The 17,054-nt window shown below is 40.5% G+C and overlaps 1 protein-coding gene across 2 annotated transcripts in view; it reads right to left on the reverse strand.

Annotated features, from left to right (window-relative positions):
- The window catches only part of mbtps1 (membrane-bound transcription factor peptidase, site 1), a 142,895-nt gene that overhangs the window by 39,374 nt on the left and 86,467 nt on the right, over positions 1-17,054 (reverse strand). For both annotated transcript variants that reach the window (XM_043707204.2, XM_043707203.2), the window contains exons 11-12: positions 11,184-11,345; positions 1,962-2,106 (exon numbers count right to left, since the gene is read on the reverse strand). In XM_043707204.2, the coding sequence (XP_043563139.1) occupies positions 1,962-2,106; positions 11,184-11,345 (307 nt within the window). The remainder of the gene's footprint in view (positions 1-1,961; positions 2,107-11,183; positions 11,346-17,054) is intronic.

The following is a 17,054-nucleotide window of genomic DNA, read 5'->3' on the forward strand; positions in this document are numbered from 1 at the left end:
AGAGGGGGAGGGTGGGGGGGGGGGGAGAGGGGGAGGGGGGGAGAGGGGGGGGAGGGAGGGGGGGGAGAGGGGGGGGGAGGGTGGGGGAAGGGGGGGGAAGGGGGGGGAAGGGGGGGGAGAGAGGGGGGGGAGAGAGGGGGGGGAGAGGGAGAGGGGGGGGAGAGGAGGGGGGGGGAGAGGAGGGGGGGGAGAGGGGGGGGGGGAGAGGGGGGGGAGGGGGAGGGGGGGAGAGGGGGAGGGGGGGAGAGGGGGAGGGGGGGGAGAGGGGGAGGGGGGGAGAGGGGGAGAGGGGATGGGGGGGGGATGGGGGGGGGGAATAGGGGGGGGTATGGGGGGGGGGAATAGGGGGGGAGAGGGGGACATGACACGTGCTATATCTTCTGCAACCTGGGAAGGTGCTGTGGAAAACTGAGGTGGTGTAGACCAGGGTGTCACACAGTCCCACCTGAATGTCGACTGCGGAGGAGAGGGTAAGATATGTTTGTTCATGATATCTTATTGGAAGTGGCAAAATATGGAATTTTGAGTGCAGAGACTGGTGAGATAGAAAGCTTAATGTAGGCTCTTTACTGCCCCACTGTTTGTCCTGAACTACTTCAGAGTTTAAATCAATTATGCTCTTATGCTAATTAGTACAAGTAATATCCACCAGGTTAATTTCACCTGATTCAGACAATGTTCAGATATTGTTTTCATTCTATGCTTTTATTTAGAAGAAAGTATATTTTACTTTTGTCCGCAAAGTAATTGACTCCCATACATTGTACCTCTCAGGACCAAGAAGACAAATGACTTGACTTCTGAGCTGCAAAGCTACTATGGGGGCACAGTTGCTCAGTGGTTAGCACTGCTGCTTTGCAGCGACAGGGACACTGGTTCAGTTCCAGCCGTGGGTGAATGTGTGGTGCTTGCACGTTCTGCCAGTGTCTGCGCAGGTTCCCTCCAGATGCTCTGGTTTCCTCCCATAGTCCAAAGATGTTCAGATTAGGTAGACTGGCCATGCTAAACTGCCCAGTAGTGTCTACGGATGTGTAGGCTAAGTAGATTAGCCATGGGAAATGGAAGGTTACAGGGACCTAATTCTGGGTGGGATTTAGATTAGATTAGATTCTCTACAGTGTGGAAACAGGCCCTTCGGCCCAACCAGTCCACACCGACCCTCCGAAGAGTAACCCACCCAGACCTATTTCCCACTAACTAATGCACCCAGAACTATAGGCTATTTAGCTTGGCCAATTCACCTGGCCTGCACATCTTTGAACTGTGGGAGGAAACCGGAGCACCCTGAGGAAACCCACACAGACACGGGGAGAATGTGCAAACTCCACACAGACAGTTACCTGAGCCTGGAATCGAACCTGGGACCCTGGTGCTGTGAGGCAGCAGTGCTAACCACTGAGCAACCATGCTGCCCAGCAGTCAGTATGGATGGGCTGAATGGCCTCTTTCCACACTGCAGGGATTTTATGAATCTATGATTCTACTCCAAAGGCAGCCGTCAGGAATTCTGCAAGTGTACTGCGCAGGCTCTCCTTCACTGTGAAGGGGAACATGAGAATTATCAAATTTCTGTGAACAATGATGTACCTCATCTGAAATTTTATTCAGGAAGGGACTGTCAAAATAAATTTACACTGTGGCAGTGTATGTTTAGCCTGTGATGAATGAAAGCATTGTGCCACCTCATCCCAAATAATTCCTGCACACTCTTCAGTTTCATTTTATTAAGCAAAAAATGAATGCGGCCACAACAATATTGTATTGTCCATGTGACTGTCAAAAATGAACATTCACATTGCTGTTGTACATGTACATTAATAACTGCCATACATTTCATACAGTAGTTCCTGAGGAATTAAACATTGGTATCACACCACTTCTCAGTACTGCTCATCAAGACTAGAAAGACCTTTCAGCCACTTTGCAAATTCCATATTTCACTACCATCTCATTACACTTACCTTGTCAATAATCCGACCTGTGACACCCATGCCATTTAAAATTGTTACATTGACGACAGTTGGCATTCCCCCACAGTAGATGGGCTGGGAGCAGTAGGGCCACATATAAGGACACTCAGTTAGATCAATGTAGCTTGGGCTCAAGCTGAAAGTTTAAAATGTCAGGAATTAAAGAATATAATGGACAGTCATATTAAAAAAAGTACTGTTGAATGCAACAGGTTTTGTTCATGAACAAACAAACAGCATGTCATTCAGTTAGGATCCATCAAGTAAAGAGCTCTTTTTACCCATTAATTCTGAAGACACTGATGTTTCAGAAGAGAATCTTATTTGCACCACGCAGGCATGTAACCAATCTCTGTTCTTTCTACTAATCAGTCACCAAGATGAAATGATTTGAATTAGTAAAGTACCTTTAACTTAATTCCAAGACTCAGCAAATATCAGAAGACCTGATGAGCTAGGAGTAATGACTAAATACTTGATTAAATAGACACAGGGCCTTTAAGGCAGGAGTAGTAGTAGTATGGAAACAAAAATGTTTATTCAAGAGAACTGAAACATTCCACAATGCAGGTATCTCAAAGTTCACACAACCATATAACAAACATGACCCATCCAGAGACGCACAGGATTGTTTCATCATTGACCTTCTACTTCCTGCCCTACAGTCCACAAATTCCCTTCCCATATCACTTTCCAAAAAAAGCATGCAGTTCGTTTTCCTGACAAACTCTTGTCTCTTAAACAGGTACTGGTGATTTAGATGTTTATAATCTTGATGGAATTAGAGAAAGCAACCTGTGAGTTGAGTAAATGTTTTAAATATTAGTTTGGGCAAAATGAAATCAGTAATAATACTGTAGAGGAAGAATTCCTGGAATGAATATAGGATGACGTTCTGGATCAATACAAAGAGCAACCAACTGGAGAAGAGGCCACCCAGATGGGGTATTGTGCAATCAGAAAGGAATAATTGGCAATCCAGCTGTGCAAGCCCCCTTGGGGAAGAGTGACCATAATATGATTAAATTCTTCATTAAGACGGAGAGTGAGACAATTGATTCTGAGACTAGGATCCTGAATCTAAATAAAGGAAATATGATGGTATGAGGCGTGAGTTGGCTCGGATATATTGGGGAACATTTTGTAAAGGGATGATGGTGGACATGCAATGATAAATATTTGAAGAGCGCATGGAGCAACTGTAACAGTTGTTCATTCATCCTCTGGCACAAAAATAAAATAGGGAAGATAACCAAACCATGGCTAACAAGGGAAAATAGGGATAGTATTAGATTAAAGGAAGGGGCATACAAATTGGAGAAAGGAGAACACCGGAGAATTACCAGCATTTTAGACTTCATTGCAGGAGGACAAAGGGATTGATTAAGGCACTGTGGGGTGGTGGGGGGGTAATTAGCATATGAGAATAAGCTTATGGGGAAAATACAAAGTGATTGTAAAAGCTTCTATGGTCAGGTGTAGAAAGCTAAGCGAAAAGGTCACCATAGGAGCAGAGAACCATAGAGCTGCTCTCTACTTATAGAGGGCTAGAGGTGGTTTAACCTTAAGGTCACCACAGGTGGGACATTGAAGGTGACCTTAGCTGGTGAAGGAATTGAACCTGCATTGTCTGCATCACTCTGCATCACCATCCAAGCCTTCCAGCCAACTGAGGTAACTGATGTGGTTTACTTGGACTCTCAGAATTTCAGTAAGGTCCTAAATTAAACAACTAATATGTGAAATTAAAACATTTGGGATTAGTTAAAGAACTGATTGGCAGACAGGGAACAAAAAGTAAGACTAAATGGGTCTTTTTCTGAGTGGCAGGTAGTGGCTGTTTGGGTATTACAGGAATCAGTAGTTGGACCCCTGCTTTCATGACAGATTATTTAGATGACGGAACTAAATGTAACATGTCCAAAATTACAGACACACAAAGCTGGGTAGGAGGGTGAGCTGTGAAGAGGGTACAAAGATGCTTCAGTGTGATTGGACAAATGAGAGTGGATGCGTAAATACCTGTTAGATGAAATATAATGTTGAACTTAAGTAAGGTTCTTTACTTGGGTAGCAAAAGTAGGAAGACAGATGATTAAACAAATGGTGATAGTTTGAGAAAGGGAAGGTGCAATGAGACCTAGTGCTGTGGTAAGCCAGTCCCTGAAAGTATGCACGTGGGTGCAGCAGGCAGTGAAGACAACAAATAGTATGTTTGCCTTCACAATGAGAGGGTTTGATTTAGGAGCAAGGATGTCTTGTTGCAACCACACAGAGCCTTTGAGTCCACATCTGAGTACTGTGTGCACTTTTGATCACCTTATTCAAGGATGGATGCTCTTGACTGTAGAAGATGGTTTAACAGATAGATTCCAGGAAAGGTATGAAGAAAGAATTAGGATTATATTCACCAGAGAAAAATGTGTGGGGGGAGGGGGTGGGATCTCAGAAATCTATAGATGACTAAAGGGTAAATGCAGGAAGGATGTTCCTGATGATTGGGGTGCCCAGACAAACCAGGGTCACAGTTAAGGATAGGAAGAGGCCATTCAGAATGAAAATGAGAAATTTCTTCACCCAGAGAGTGCTGAGAATGCTATGCCACAGAAACCGGTCAAAACTGAACACTTTCAATAAGTTACATACAGTTCTTAGGCTAAAGTGAGCGAATGATATGGGGAGAAAATATTTGAAGTTCTTTGAGTGTTCTAGTTTGATAGAATGTTGAACAGTATATCCAATCTTGGTCACCAAAACAAAAGCAAATGATTTACAAGTCGGAGGCAGTCACAAAGTTGATCTTATAGGATTGCATTGCAAGGAATAGTGAAACCTTTTCTTTCCAAGAAAGAAAGCCCATGACCAGCATGAAATTTTACATAGGTGTTTCAGGAACATGCAAGATTAAAACTAAAATATCATGTTTATTAACCTAAGAAAGTATCGACTTAAGCTTGTAAAGGTCAATTCAGGAGCAGCAAGATAAACTTAATCACTTAGTGAAGAACTATGGAAGAAACTGAGAAATGTAATGGCTCAAAACCCTAGAATCTTTTCTGCAATGCACCTTGACAATTGTCTGACTCAGCCCAAACCTCACCTTATTATCTGAGCAACTTTAGATCTATTATTCCCATGCATTTCTGAGCCAGCTTCAATACTCTGCTTTCAGCAAGCCTGAGCTCATGCAAAATCCTGTCTTGAGTGCCTGAGCTCATATCAAATTGCATTCACCCAGGAGCTTTCTGACTTACAATGGTTCCTGGTTAGGCAATACATACTTTACAATTCTCTTGCTGGTTTTAAAATCTCCCCATCACCTCAATCCTTCCTACCACTGTAATTATCTTCAGGCCCACAACATCTCTAAGACAGCTGTGCTCTTCCAGTTTTGGGCTGAAGCATCCCAATTGTAAATAAACAAATTATGTCCTTGCCATCAACTGCCTGCGCTTAGAGCTCTCAAATTTCCTGTTTTGTTCATTTAAGTATTGCAAATCTAGGCCTCGAGCACGAGGTCTTCATCAGGAATCTCATGCTCCTGAGATGCTGTCTGACCAGCTGTGCTTTTCCAGCATCACACTTTTCCACTCTGATCTCCAGCCCTCACTTTCTCCTGTTCCAAATCTAGCCAGGTTTTTAGCCCAGTGAAGTATCTTGGGACATTTTACTACATTAAAAAAGGTATACAAAAGGTATACAAATAGAAGTTGGTGCTATCTTAAACAAATGAACGTAGAAAGGACTCAAGGAACTTGCTGTACAAGTAAGACAAGTTAAATGGCATTCCTGACCCATAAGAATTTTGTGATTCAACTAATTTCTCTGGAATCCATAGTTCATTGAACAAACTCATTGCAAACTGTCTTACATAAGGTATGCTGATAACATTATTTTGCTCATTTTATGAAAAGGCTATTCTTCCTCGTTCTCCTGATCTGTCTGCAACACATTAGCTTAGTGAAAAAGGCTAAAGCATGACCCCTTCTCCAGCATGCATCGTCACTTGCCCTCAGCAGACACTGTCCCTCTTCAATCAGATACAAGATGCTTTATGTTACAAAGATCCATTTGAAAATATCCTTCTTTCAATCTAAGGCAAATCCCAACCTCCAGCTGGGAGGACAAAAGATTAGAAACACTGAGAAGAATTATGTTGAAGCATTAGTTTATAGGGAGTGTATTACAAATGGAGATCAGTTAGCTAATCTAACAACCTTCTAAGAAAAAGTGAGGACTGGCAGATGCTGGAGATCAGAGCTGAAAATGTGTTGCTGGAAAAGCGCAGCAGATCAGGCAGCATCCAAGGAGCAGGAGAATCGACGTTTCGGGCACGAGCCCTTCTTCAGGAAACCATTTCTTCATTCCTGAAGGGCTCATGCCCGAAACGTTGATTCTCCTGCTCCGTGGATGCTGCCTGACCTGCTCCGCTTTTCCAGCAACACATTTTCAGCTCTAATAAAGATAACCGCCTAATTTGGAATAATAATGGAAAGACAGCAGAAAATATAATTGTTTGAAGATGATGACAAGTATAGGTAGACAAGAAAAGGTAACTGATCAGGATAGCTGTAATGGAGCAATGGAAAGATTCAGAAGAGTAATTTTTTTTATTCATTCACAGGAAATGGGGATTGTTTTGCTGGGCCTGCATTTCTTGTCCATCCTTATTTAGCCAGAGGGTGGTTAAGAGTCAACTACATCACTGTGGATCTGGAGGCCCATGTAGGCCAGACTAGGTAAGCACAGCAATTTCCTTCCCGATAGGACATGAGTGAACCAGATGGGTATTTACAAGTTCAGGTACAAATTGGAATTTTCCTGTGAAGCTAAACAGCCCTGGATAAAGATGGAATTTTTTTTTTAAAAAAACAAACAGAAAAGGTTTCAACAAATGTCGAATGACTTTCTTAATAACCAGAAAAGCCATGGAAAGTAAAAGGAAGAAATATTTTCTAAAAACCGGTCCTGGGTGGGTATGAGAAACAAAATAAGGTAATGGGAAACAATTAGCAGTATCAATAAATTGATAGCAGTATCAAAATATTTAATGAGCATAAAAAGTCTAAGCTGCTAAATGAGGAAAATGTTGGGCCTTTTAAGGACATTAAAGGGAAATAATATGTGCAAAGATTAATATATTGTACTTCGCATCACTTCACAAAGGAAGTAGATGATGGAGAGGTTAACATAAAAGTATATGGACAGAATAGCAATATATAAGAGAATATGCAGTAAACAGATAAACATTACTGAAGATTGATACATTAGCCAATTCAGAAAGAGTGCATCCCAGGTTGTTTGAAGTAGCAAAGATAGAAATATCACAGGCATTGGTAACAGTTTTTCAATCCTTATTAAATACTGAAGTAATGCAAGAGGACTGGCAGCTGCTTATTGTTGTTCCAGTTTTCAAGAAATGGAATACAGATAAACCAAGGAACTTCAAGCCGAACTTCAGTGCTGGGAAAGTTATTGGAAATTACTACCAGAGACAATTTAAACTATGTAAAGCAATTAGTGAAACAAGGACAACCAACATAGGCTTGTTAAAAGGCAAATGGTGTTTGAATAAACGGATTGAATTCTTTTGAGCTAACAAAAGGTTGATGGAGAATCACAAATATATAGAAATTTTGGAAGACATAAGAAAAAGTGCCAAAAGTAGACTTACTTAAGGAAGAAGACGACCTCAGAATCAAGGGGAAGGTGACAGTATAAGTAAGAGATGGGTAATAAGGAACAGAGGCTGTTGCTGGATGGAACAGAAACAGAAGCTAGGAGGAGAAGTTGGTCATTTCAACCTTCTGCTCTGCTTTCCTTCACAGCCTTCTGTCGTAATGAATTCTACAGGTTGACCACACTCTGAATGAAGAAATGTTTTCTCATCTCAACCCTAAAAGGTCGACCCCATATTCTGAAATGCTGACCCTTTGTTCTAGACTCCCCATCCAGAGCAAGTATCATGCATCTCATCTGTCTAGCCCTGTTAGAAGTTTATACATTTCAATCAGATCCTCAGTCATTTTTCTAAACTTCAGTGAATACTGGTCCAGTCAAACTAACTCTTCTCCTCAACAGTTCTGCCATCCCAATATCAGCACAAACTGTCGTGGCAAGTACATTCTGCCATTCCCTCTATGGCAAGTATATCATCTCTTAGGTAGGGCGATCAAAACTGCACACAATACTCCCAAGTGTGGTGTCATCAAGGCCCTGCATAACTTCAGCAAGACATACCTACTCCTCTTGCAATGAAGACTAACATACCATTTCCCTTCTTAATGCTTGTGGTAGATGTTGAGGTAGCTTGCAGTGTGGCACTCCCAAAAGGTTAATACTGAGTCCATTTTTTTTTAAGATGGCATAGAGATTTGTAGTGAGATAAATTATAATATTTGCAGTTAATACAAAATTTGGCAAAGAATGATGAAAATGTTCATGGACATCAAAACTGCAAAAACAGGATGGTAAAACAAGCAGAAGTACAGTATATGGAGGTTACTTAGATCAGTCTGAAGTGATGTACTTTAAGAGGATGGATATTGAAAAAATATGCTATATATGGCATATATAATGAGAGAAATCTGGTGCCAATGAAAACAAGATCCTTAAAAGGTTGGCAAGGCAAGTTGATAAATTGGTTAAAACTCTTGTGGGTTACTAGGATTTACAAATTAAGAATGCAGTATAAAACCAGGAAAAGGTCATGCTTGAACTTTATAAATTACTACTGGAAATTTGTTGTGGACAATTCTAGACTGTGCAGGAAAACTGTCGAGGTTCAAGATTGATCGACGTTATTTGGGACTATTCTCTCTGGATTGGAGGTTTTCAAGATGCTGAAACAGAATACTGTACCTGGAAATTAATTCAATAACTTAAATCAGATTTAAAATTATTGACCAAAGATCCAAAGGGTTGAGAGTTTTTCTTTCACCAAGTTGTTGAAATTTGGAACATTACACTTGAAAAGGTATAAGAGGCCAATCCATAAGTAATTTCAGAAAGGAGTCAGACAGTATTTGAGGAAGAACAGTCTGCAGGGTTACAGACAAAATGTGGCGATGTGGGACTAAGCACAACTACTCTTCAAGAGCCAACACAAATGTAATAACCTGAATGGTCTGCCACCTAGCTCTAATTTCTAAATCACATCACGCTTCATCAGAAAAACGATACTAAATTATGCAGCTTGAAAGAGATGTAGTTTAAATTAAACTGTTTGAATAGAAGTACGGATTTCACGTTTGTTCAATTATCTTTTGTCTACCTGCCTGTCCAGAAGACCTAAGGTGAACCTGATCACAGGCGTCAATGTAAAATAATCTCAGATTCTCCTTTAGAAGAAATTCTGGATGTCTTCAAACGTAGGATGCCAGTTATCAGAGAAATTTTCAAGTCTCCTATGTTATAAATGCATTTTTCAAATAAACTATATTACAATATGTATGCAATTGGTCCCTTCAAGATTTATTATTATGAATGATCAACAATCTAATGGCTTGTAAATGTATTTGAAAAGGAGTTGAGCAACACAGATAAAAAACAATTTGAGGTTTAATCCCTAAATGAGCTGCTATGCATCAGTGAAACACCAATTACACTAACAGACTGACTCCAGACTCAGTTTACTGTAATAACCTCCAGAAAGATGGCTACCTGCTGAATTTCTCAGTATACACAAGTAATGGCTTTATTAGTGTTGGGGCCAAGGAAAGAAATACTAGAGGGCAATGAATATTTACAGAGTAGGTTAACACATATACAAAAAAGGCAGAGAAATAATTTCATATAGCAAAATGGTATGCTTGCCTTCATCGTACAGGGTATTGAGTATAAGAGTTGGCAAGTCAAATTGTACAAGACTTTGTTCAGCCGCATTTAAAATACTGTGTACAGTTCTGGTCACCACACTACCAAATGGATGTGAACACTTTGGAGAGGGTGCAGAGAAGGTTAATGAGGATGTTGCCTGGTATGGAAGACCGGTTGAGTAGGTTAAGATTGTTTTCATTACAAAAATGGAGAATGTGGGGGGGGTGGGGAAGAACCTGATTGAGATCTAGAAAATCATGAAGGGTATAGACAGGATGGATAGAGATAAGCTTTTTCCCAGGGTGAGGGATTCAATAAAAAGAGGTCACAGGTTCAAGGTGAAAGGTTTAAGGGGGATACATGCGGAAAGTACTTTACACAAAGGGTGGTAGGTGCCTGGAACGCATTGCAGCAGAGGTAGTCAAGGCAGACACGGTAGATTTATTTACGGTGTGTCTGGACAGATGGAGGAATAGGTGGGGAGCAGAGGGATACAGTTGCTTAGGAATTGGGTGATAGGTTTAGACAGTGGATTTGGATCGGCTTTGGCTTGGAGGGCCAAAGGGCCTGGTCATGGGCTGTAAATTTTCTTTGTTCTTTAAAATCAGAAGCAAACCATCAAATTTCACACGTCCTTATCACCCAGTACAGCTGTTGTTGACGCATTTCTTCAGGCAGATATTAAAGGAACACTTCCCTGAAATCTGGGAAATGTAACCTGTTTATGATAACCTGTTGATAACATGTTGTCACCTTAGTTACCCAATAGAACAATACATTGTGAAGGGACATGGATCCTAGGCAAAGCAGTTCTTGTCAAACCTAGAATACATGTAACAAAGTTGTGAGTTTTTAAATAAATGTTTACCAGTATTTTCCTGTATTACAAAGAATTACCATTAAATGTAGAAATATTGAAGAAGTGATAAGGATTGTAGTAGCACAGAGACAGAAGCAGGTGATACTGCAGAGATAAACGTCAGCATTCTTGTTTATGGATTAAAGTTTTGAAGCTCAACTCCAGGTAAACAATGCTAATGCTGTACGGTATAGTATGGCCTCATGTTGCAACCGTGGAGATGGCATGCATCAGGCTCGGGTGCAGAGGATGTGACAGAGGATGAAGACGCTATTCCAACTTATCCAAGTCATCATGACAAACAAGTAGATTCAGCACAGAGACAATGAAGAACTTGGAGGAAAGGTAAATCTAGGTGACACCAATATACGCGACTATATTAGTTTCACCCTTTAAAGTCAAGTTAGCAAACAATGCTCAAGAACAGTCAAAGTATTCAAGATAGGGCTGCTGGTACTCAAAAACCAAAAATCACTAACTTCAACTTAAGAAATGAGGAATAAAAAGCAGACCATCTAAATCATATTAGCACTCACCTGGCTTGAGGCTTATAGATTTTCAGAATTTGGTAAGCTTTCAGCAGATCCAGTTTACCATGGCCTTGTTCAAACATGTTGACCCCAGGTAGTCTGCGTGCAGAAGCTATCAAAGCTTGCTTCATACTGGCTGGATTCACCAGCTCGCGATGCTGCACAGTGCTGGTAAAACAGAAGCAAGTTTTCATCAATGGAAACTCTCAGAATTCAACTGACTGAATAAATACAACAAGATACCAATTTTCCTCATGACCAAGTAACATTTTTTCTCCTCTCGTGCCACATGTTTTGCTTTATCATTTAAAAAAAAAACTTGGAAATGCATTATTAAATGGATCAAAATCATCAATTTGGAAGACTTCCAAACTTCAGTGAAAGTGAAGGAGGCTATGTTGTCAACTGTCTGAGCTAGCCTTATAAAACCTTACTAATCTTAATGCAAATTCCTGGTCTCCAGTGGACAGGAGTAGGCTTGTTAAAGATTTCTCCCATAGTTTCTCTCAAAGATACTAGGTCAGAGTTCATAGTCGACAGCAGACTGTAGTAAAATGACACTATTGTATCACATGACTACATTGAGAAATACTCAGCAAAAAATGTGCATCTTCGACCAAAACGATTCATACAGCTTAATTTTAAGGGGATATTAGATGCAAGCAAAGACTTTAGCATGGAAAAGATATATCAATCGCACTGGTACCTAACTTATTAATTCAAGCAACGAGTTGCACATAATTTATACCTTAATCTTGTTGTATGGTAATGCAACTACATCCATTTTCATTGGCAGCTTCATACAAACAGTTGAACCAACACCAATTTAAAACATTTGTCATCTAGTTAACTAACACACCAGTAACAAGTTGATCCCAAATCGGGTATATGTTTCGCTAATCACTAAAGTAACTTCAGGCTGAAAAGCTATTTTTAAAAGCAATCAAAAGTACTTATGTTTGACCATTCTATAATGTGGCTCATCCAAGAACAGTGCAGGACATAAAGCTAATTACAAAAGATAAAATCTTGGAAATGATTAAGTAATTAAACTGCACAATTACAGTAAAGATTTAAGTTATCTTTCAATAATAAGTTTGACTTATTACACAAATGAAGTATTAATTTAAATTCTGTTTAGTCTGTTAGTTATAGACAATAAGACCACAAGACCTAGGAGCAGAAATTAGGCCATTCAGCCCATCGAATCTGCTCCGTCATCCAATCATGGCTGATAAGTTTCTCAACTGCATTCTCCTGCTTTCTCCCCATAACCCTTGATACCCAAAAACCTATCTAAGTCTTAAATATACTCAATGACCTGGCCTCCACAGCCTTCTGAGGCAATGAATTCCATAGATTCACTGGTCTCTGGCTGAAGAAGTTTTCCTTATCTCAGTTCTAAAAAGTCTTCCCTTTACTACAATGCTGTGCCTTTGGGTCCAAGTATCTCTTACCAATGGAAAGATGTTCCCAACTTCCATTCTAACCAGGCCATTCAGTGTTCTTAAGTTTCAATTAGATCCCCCTTTATCCTTCTAAACTCCAAGTATAAACCCAGAGTCCTCAAATATTCTGCATGTTAAGCTTTTCATTCCTGGGACCATCCTCGTCAACCTCCTCTGAACATGATCCTGGGCCAGTACATCGTCCTGAGGTATGGGACCCAACACTGCGCACAATACTCCAAATGCGGTGTGACCAGAGCCTTATACAGCCTCAGAAATACATCCCTGCTTTTACATACAAGTCCTCTCAAAATAATTGCCATCATTGCATTTGCCTTCCTAACTACTGACTCAATCTGCAAGCTTACCTTGAGAAAATTCTGGACCAGAACTCCCAAGTCTCTTTGCACTTCAGACTCCTGAGTTTTCTCCCCATTTAGAAAATAGTCCATACCTCTATTCTTCCTCCCAAAGTGCGTGACCTCACACTTTCCCTCGTTGTACTCCATCTGCCACTTCTTTGCACACTCTTCCAACTTGTCCAAATCCTTCTGCAGCGTCCCAGCTTCCTTAAGCTACTTGTCCCTCTACCATCTTTGTACCATTTGCAAACTTCGCCAGAATGCCGTCAGTTCCTTCATCTCGATCGTTAATGTATAAAGTGAAAAGTCGTGGTCCCAATACTAAGCCTTGCAGAACACCACTTGTCATCAGCTGCCACCCTGAGAAGGACTCTTTTATCCCCACACTCTACTTTTTGCCAGACAGCCAAGCTTCTATCCATGCCAGAACTGGCCTCTAACACCATGGGCTCTTATCTTACTGAGTAGCATCCTGTGCAACACCGTGTCAAAGGCCTTCTTGAAGTCCAGATTAGAAAACACCCATTGGTTCTCCTTAGTCAAATCTGCTTGCTACTGCCTCAAAGAATTCTAGCAGGTTTGTCAAGCATGACCTCCCCTTGATGAAACCATGCTGACTTTGCTGTATTTTACCATACACTTCCAAGTATTCAGTATTCCAGGATCTTACCCACAATAGAGGTAAACCTAACTTGATCAGTAATTATCCATCGTTTGCTTTACTTCTTTTTTTAAACAAAGGTGTTATGTTAGCAATTTTCTGGTCCTCCCTGATCCTAGCAATTCCTGAAAGATCAGCACTAAAGCTTCCACTATCACTTCAGCTACCTCCCTTCGAACTCTGTGGTATAGTCCATTTGGTCCAGGTGATTTATTCATCTCCGGCCCATTCAGATTTTCTAGCACCTTCTCCTTGGTGATGGCCACTATACTCAGCTCTGCCCCCTCACTCTCTTGAATTTTTGGAATATTACTTGTGTCTTCCATTATGAAGATTGACACAAAGTAATTATTCAGTTTCTTAGCCATTTCCTTGTTCCCCAGTATCATCTCTCCGGCATCATTTTCCAGCAGCCCAAAGTCCACTTTTGCCTCTCTTGTGCCCTTTATGTATTTAAAAAACTCTTAAGACTTCCTTTATATTACTGACCACCTTACCTTCATATTTAATCTTCTCCCTCTTTATTTCTTTTTTGTTGTCCTATGTTGGTCTTTGTAAACCTCCCAAAACTCTCGTTTCCCACTGCCCTGCATTACATTATATGCTTTCATGCTATCCCTGACTTCCCTAGTCAGTCACGGGTGCCTCATCCTCCCTGTACCATGCTTCTTTTCTCTCGGGATGAATTTCTGCTGTATCTCCTGAATTACTCCCAGAAACTCCTGCCATTACTGTTCCACGATCTTTCCTGCTAAGCCCTTCTCCCAGTCAATTTTGCCCAGCTCCTCCCTCATGCCTCTATAGTTGCTTTATTCAGCTGTATTACTATTACCTCTGATTCTATTTATCTTCGCCCTCTCAAATTGCAGAGTAAATTCAATCATATTATGATCACTGCCTTCTAAGGGTTCCTTCACTTTAAGCTCCCTTACCAAGTCTGCCTCATTGCACAACACTATTGCCCTAGTGGGCTCCACCACAAGCTGCTCCAAAAAGCCATCTCCGAGACATTCCACAAATTCCAATTCTTGCAATCCACCAGTCCTTGATTTTCCAGTCCACGTGCATATTGAAATCCACTATGATCACTGTAACTTTGCCTTTCCTCCACACCTTTATTATCTCACGGTGTATTTTGCATCCCAGTTCCTGACTACTGTTTGGAGGCCTGTACATAACTCCAACTATGTTTTTTTTTTAAATTAAACAGTTTCAGTAGGTAGAAGTCAGGTCAAGCGCAGGACATCTATTTTGGGTTTCTTAAAACATGTAAACCGGGAATGGGAAATGAAAGAACTGCAGCTGCTGTAAATCAGAAACAAAAACAAAACTTGCTAGAAAACTTCAGCAGATGTGGCAGCACCTGTGGAGAAAAATCAGAGTTAACGTTTTGGGTTCAGTGACCCTTCCTCAGAACTGGGTAGCTAAGAAAAAGTTGCAGAAGACAGGGTTGGGGGGAGGGGGGGAGGGGGGGTGCAGGGATAAGAAGTAAACAATAGTTGGGGATAGAGCACAAAGAGAGAGAACAGCTGGACACACAAAGGAGTGGATAATGATCTGGCTCGGAGGTTGAATAGCAATTAATGGGGACTGTTAGTGGCTAACAATGGGTTACGTGTTTTGTTTTGAGGAAGGGTCACGGGACCCGAGATGTGAATTCTGATTTCTCTCCACAGATGCTGCCAGACCTGAACTTCTCCAGTTTTTGTTTCTGAACCTGGAATGGGTCTTGTAACTAATCAGGATTATTAAACTTTAAATTTCCTCTTTCTGAAGAGAAGTATCTGAGATTGTAGGGGTTCTTGAGGTGCAGTAATAGTGTCCCTGCCCCAGAAATGTGTCCGAATATGTTGATTAAAATATCTGTGACTATAATTGAAGGACTCCACTGATGCAGCGTTTATGTTCCTTCCTCTGGGCCAGCCTGCCTGCTTCAGAGGGGCCACAGAACTTGCAAACAAGTTGCTTTAAAACATCCAATTATAACTGACATAAGCCTTACCATTAAAGAGCATATTACAAATGTGACAACGACTGGGTATTGGAGCTTATGATACTAGCATGGTAGAAAATGGATTTACCTTCTTCAAATCAAGCTTGAGAGATTATGCTAAAGCAAGAAATCAAATACTTCTCTATATATGTTATAAAATAAATAGACTTCTGTTTCAAACTAATTGCAGCCTCTGGTTAAGAAGTGGCATTGCAGAGAGACTGACAAGCAGCTCAAATATCGCAGATCTCACTATTTCAAAAAAGAAATGCAGGGAAGTGAAATGAATTAAACTTGAGGCATAAAAATGAAAGGAACTTGGCGTGGTCAATACAGCTTCAGGTATTAGAAACAAATTAACACAGCAGTATTGAGGGGGCATAAAACCTTAAACTAGCTGGGAATTGCAATGCTGGATGTACTGTGTATAGGTGGTAAAAATTATGTAACTGATGTCAGTTTTCCTTTCTTGAATCTTTAACAGTTGCCAAATGTAATACCGTCGCTCAAACACAAGAGAGAGAACACAAAGCAAATTACTGTACTGAATATTCTTTTAGGTGCAAGTCAGCAAAGCAGCATCTGTTTTGCAGATGAAATTTATTTTATTTGCTATAGATATTTCCGCAACCTTGCGTCTCGCATTGTGACAGTTTGGCAAGAAAGAAAGAAAGAGTGAGATGAGTTACGTTGGTTTATTTGGTGATGATTAACTCATAGATAATTGGTTCCTCATTTTGGCATTTGCAAGCCCTCAAAAACATAAGAATTTGGAAAAATTTAAAAACAAAACACATTAGAAGAGTATGAGCATTCCCCAGATGTTACAAAAGCCACACTGCAACCTCAGGTTAATTTATGGTAGGTAAACATCACCTAAATATTTACATTGCCCCATGTTTGACAAACATCCTGCATAAAATTTGATAAGCAAGCTTGCATATGGGATATTTTCCATACCACAATTTCTTTTTCTATACATGAGCAAATGTAATCCTTTCACCAAAATTTGCAAACAGCTAACTTCAGTGGTGGAGGAAACACATGTGTAACATCACTGTGATGCATTGTTAGACTACAAATGGATCCGAACTAACACACGAAAAGAAAAATAACTAATTTATATAATGACTTTCACAAACACAGAACACTCAAGTACATTACACCAATGAGGTAATTTTGAAATATTATTGTAATGTAAGAAACAACATGTATGTTGCAACAGGTTCAATCTAAAAGTATAATCTATGCATGTTGCAGCATGAAGCTACCAAATACTAATGGAATTAGATGCAGCCCGATTCTATTTTGTATTCCAAAGCCTCTCAAAGACCCACAAAGTGGTATATAACCAATTATTCAAACACACTTTTATTGCAGAATATCAAACATTTTTCAACTGCCCCCCCATAT

Source organism: Chiloscyllium plagiosum, unplaced genomic scaffold (assembly GCF_037043375.1).
Source record: "Chiloscyllium plagiosum isolate Xiang-an unplaced genomic scaffold, Cpla_swu_hap1 HiC_scaffold_17, whole genome shotgun sequence".
Taxonomy (NCBI): domain Eukaryota; kingdom Metazoa; phylum Chordata; class Chondrichthyes; order Orectolobiformes; family Hemiscylliidae; genus Chiloscyllium; species Chiloscyllium plagiosum.